At 50.9% G+C, this 3,738-nt stretch overlaps 1 protein-coding gene across 1 annotated transcript in view; it reads right to left on the bottom strand.

Moving 5' to 3' along the window:
• The window catches only part of DNMT1 (DNA methyltransferase 1), a 42,639-nt gene that overhangs the window by 5,168 nt on the left and 33,733 nt on the right, over positions 1–3,738 (bottom strand). Inside the window, 5 exon segments of the mRNA XM_007460652.1 lie at positions 1–100; positions 250–378; positions 582–666; positions 1,359–1,551; positions 2,439–2,660. The exon segment at positions 1–100 is cut by the window's left edge and continues 4 nt beyond it. Coding sequence (XP_007460714.1) covers positions 1–100; positions 250–378; positions 582–666; positions 1,359–1,551; positions 2,439–2,660 — 729 coding nt within the window.

A 3,738-nucleotide genomic window follows, 5' to 3' on the forward strand; every position in this document is an offset into this window, starting at 1 on the left:
TTGCAGTCCTCTGTGAACACCGTGGACCTGGGATTGTTCAGCCGGAACGCCTGGGCCGCGGGGTCCCACATCTCGATGGCCCACAGCGTTTCCGAGATGCCTGGGGGACACAAGGACAAAGATGACCTGTGAACCCCCTGCAGCATGAGACTCTTTAGTCAGAACTGTGACCAGAGCCAGAAAGGTCTTCCAGGCAGAACACACCCGGTCCGGTTTTAGCAGCTGTGCGGAGAGAAACCCGGAGCCTACCTGCTTGGTGGAACCCTTCCGACAAACCCCCACAGCCAGAAAACACATCCAGGGTCCGCAGCTTCGGCAGCTTGATTTCCGTCTCCAGTTCGCTCGGCTCAGAGCTTTGCGACTTTGTCCTGCTTTTCCCTGCGGGAGACAGGCCCCAAGTCAGATCAGGGCCCTAACGTGCTCTCTTCAAACACCCTGGTGATTCAGAGACGGCCTCGTTTTGAGTTGGCGGCGGCAGCAGAGTGAGGTAACGTCAGAGGCTGCTCTTTTATACTGACTGATTCACGAGAATCGAGTTATAGGAGACGGACTTGAAAAAAGCCCGTGGAGTAACGACATACCTTTTCCCTTCCCTTTCCCTTTATTTCCAGGGCTACGGGCATGGTTTGGAGGATCTTCAAAGCTTTTGCTCTTGGCATTATAGGCCTGGGAAGGAAAGAACCACAACAGTCTGGAAGAGAAACACCAGTCCCCTCTCTAACAAATACGATTTAAGTTAATTTGATAAGATCTACTTAATTTCTCCCTAAACATGGCCATAAGCAAAAAGTGCTTTGATTTGTATTACATTAGAGATGAGGGGAAAATTCTACTAATACACACATTTTATATGGCCGAAATTCCTGCTATTTGAAGTACCTGGACTACTCATTCTAAAAATAGGCAAATGTTACAGTTAGACTGTACACACTGGAACCTGGGGGAAACACGGGTTATCTTAAAACGATACATGCCTATCACAGAAAAGCCATGCTCAAACAATTTAGCTTAATCAACAAACTGCTGGCTCTACTCTCAATAACCAGGCCACAGGCTCAGCTGTATGGCCCCGGCCTGGACACGGATCCCTGGCTGAAGGCACTGGGGGCATCTCCCAGGGCTAGAGGAACCTTTCCCTAACTCACAGGCACTGGCCAGGCCAGCAGAGGCTACTTAACAGTCTTCAAAAATTGCTATTGCCTTAGGACACTCAAATGTGACATTCTGTTTGGTTTTAAGCCCAAAGTGTCAAATTCCAGAACAACTTGAATGTCACAGATTCGTACTCTGGATAAACTACTTTCTCGGGGGCTGTGTCTGACCCCAAGGCCCTCCCTCCAGTAAGCCCAGGGCCCCACCTCAAGGAAGTAGAAGCGGTCGGGGCCACCAGCGGAGAAGTCCTGGAGGCACTCGGGCAGGTCCTCCCCGTACTCCACGGTGCAGCGGCCCTGCACGGCCTTGAAGTCCACCACAGCCTCCTCGTCACTCCAATAAAGCAGGTTGATGTCTGCGTGGTAACTTGCCGGGGTGGACTTGTGCGTGTTCTCCGGCCTGTGAGCGTGAGGGTCTTTGTTAGTTCTTTTGCCTCGAGCTGACAGGCAATTAAATGGCACATTCCTGACAGTGCTCAGATGATCGGTGGGTAAAGACCATTCCCCACCCCAGCAAGTCACCTTGATTACTGACCCCCTTAGTTGGCACTAACCACAGACTAAGTGGGGTTCCTTGCCATGAACTCAACTAATGGTTTGCTTGCTCTTTATGCCCCCATTGTAGCCCCAAAAGACTTGTCCTGTGTTAAGACCAGCTGCTGGTCTCCTGTTAGAAAGCATGTCTAGAGCTGCCTTCATTTGCCTATAACAGCCAGATTCCTTGTTCTTTCTCATTACTCAACTGATTATTGCAAAGACTTCAAAAACTCTTCCACGTACATTAGCTAAGACATGGAGCAACTTTAGACCTATCTGTATGGATTAGTTTCAGGTTATCTCCTAACCATTATTAGGATCCCAGAAAAAGACTGAGTGAAGCCAAGACATTGGACAGAGAGAAACCCCAGAGCAGGGAAGAGGGCCTGAGAAGAACAGGGGGATGGGGAATGGGGAGGGGCGCAGAACACGGACAGTGTTCTGAGACAGAACACACGGACAGAACTCAGGGTTCTGAGGGCGCCTCAGGCAAAGCCCAGGACATTCCACGCCTGTCTTTGTCACACTCTGGACTTCTGCTCACGGATTTCTTTTGGACAAAGCTCTGCAGCTTTCAGAGAGAAAGCGAAGGCTGGGATATGAAGCTGTAGTCATCCCCAGTACCCTCCAGGTAATCAGAAACACTTGGAAGAACAGATACCTCCACCCAACTCTTAGACCACCACTGTGTGTGTGCTGTTACCACCCCGCCTCAGGCAGAGCCCCCTGAAGGGCAGAGGCTTCACCGACCTGTAAAACTTGTTGACTCTGATCTTGATATCTGTCTCGTTGGGCCTGCCATTGCTCTTCTTGATGCAGAAGATCTCTTTTATGCGGCCAATACGGTACGGCTCAGGGGCATCTAGGTTGCTGCCTTTGATGTAGTCAGAGTATTTCCGGTAGTGTTCTGGATACAGAGCTTCATCCACAGGCTCCTTCCGTGGGCGTTTCACAGGACTGGACAGCTTAATGCTGCAGAGAAGCAACTGTTATGAGTGACTGAACATGAAGCCTTAAAAAGCAGTCTCAGCATGACTGAGCAGTGACGATAACCACTTATATTCAAACACCTTAAACTAATGCAGCTAAGTACCCTTAGACCAGATTTAGAGACTAAATCTCACCCACACTTTAAAATGGGTACTCTCCATCTGTGCTCTGGGGATAGTTGCTAAGGCTGTTCAGGTTCTCCCCGCTCCCAGCCTCAGGACAGGCGTGTGGCTCGTTCAGCTCTACAGGTGTGCGCAGCAGGGACACACAAGCACTTGGAGCGGGAGCTCTGAGCGCCAGGAGAGCCTCCAGCGTGCTTCCCCTCGCCTCTGACTGCCGACTCCTGAGAAGGCAGGGCTCTGTCCGCCCAGGGCCCTGAGTGACACAACAGTCCGAGTCCCCTGAACCACAATGGCCACACAGTACAGGCAAGAAGTAAACTTCTGTGATTTTAGAGTTGTTACCATGGCATAGCCTACACTCTGACTGAGGCATCGACCCACAGGCAATGCGGGAGAGGCATGGGGAGAAGACTCGCGGTCTGGGCAAGCCGAATTTGGCCTGACCACGTTCTGGCTAACTCAGGCCAGCAAATCAGATGCCAAGCTGCCAAGACCGCAGGGCTGCATACTTTGAAGACTGCAGTTCAGGAAGGCAGCTGCTGTGCTTTCCCATCAGACCCCCTGAAGTCTGACGGGCTCCAAAGGTGTCTCTGAACACCTGTGCTCTCACTTCAGCTGTGCCAGGAGCATCTGGTAGACAGCACTACAGGGAGTCCTCCCCTTCGAGGCCAAAAACTGGAGCTAAAGGGCGTGATGCACACTCACTGTGCGGGCCTGGAAGGACTGATGTTTTGTAATGTACGGTGATTGAATGGGGGTTGGGGACTGGGCTCCAATTAGGACTTGAGGAAAATGGAATTGCAAGTCGGGAAACTGAGTTGACTAAGCTCAGAAAATGGTGGTTGTAAATCCAACCACATGCTAGTTCTTAGAATGAACAAGGAATGGATCAAGTGTGGACAATATCTGTGGCTTTGATTTTTCCCTGAAGAGCGACA

This window comes from Lipotes vexillifer, unplaced genomic scaffold (assembly GCF_000442215.2).
Source record: "Lipotes vexillifer unplaced genomic scaffold, Lipotes_vexillifer_v1.1 scaffold1011, whole genome shotgun sequence".
Classification (NCBI taxonomy): Eukaryota; Metazoa; Chordata; class Mammalia; order Artiodactyla; family Lipotidae; genus Lipotes; species Lipotes vexillifer.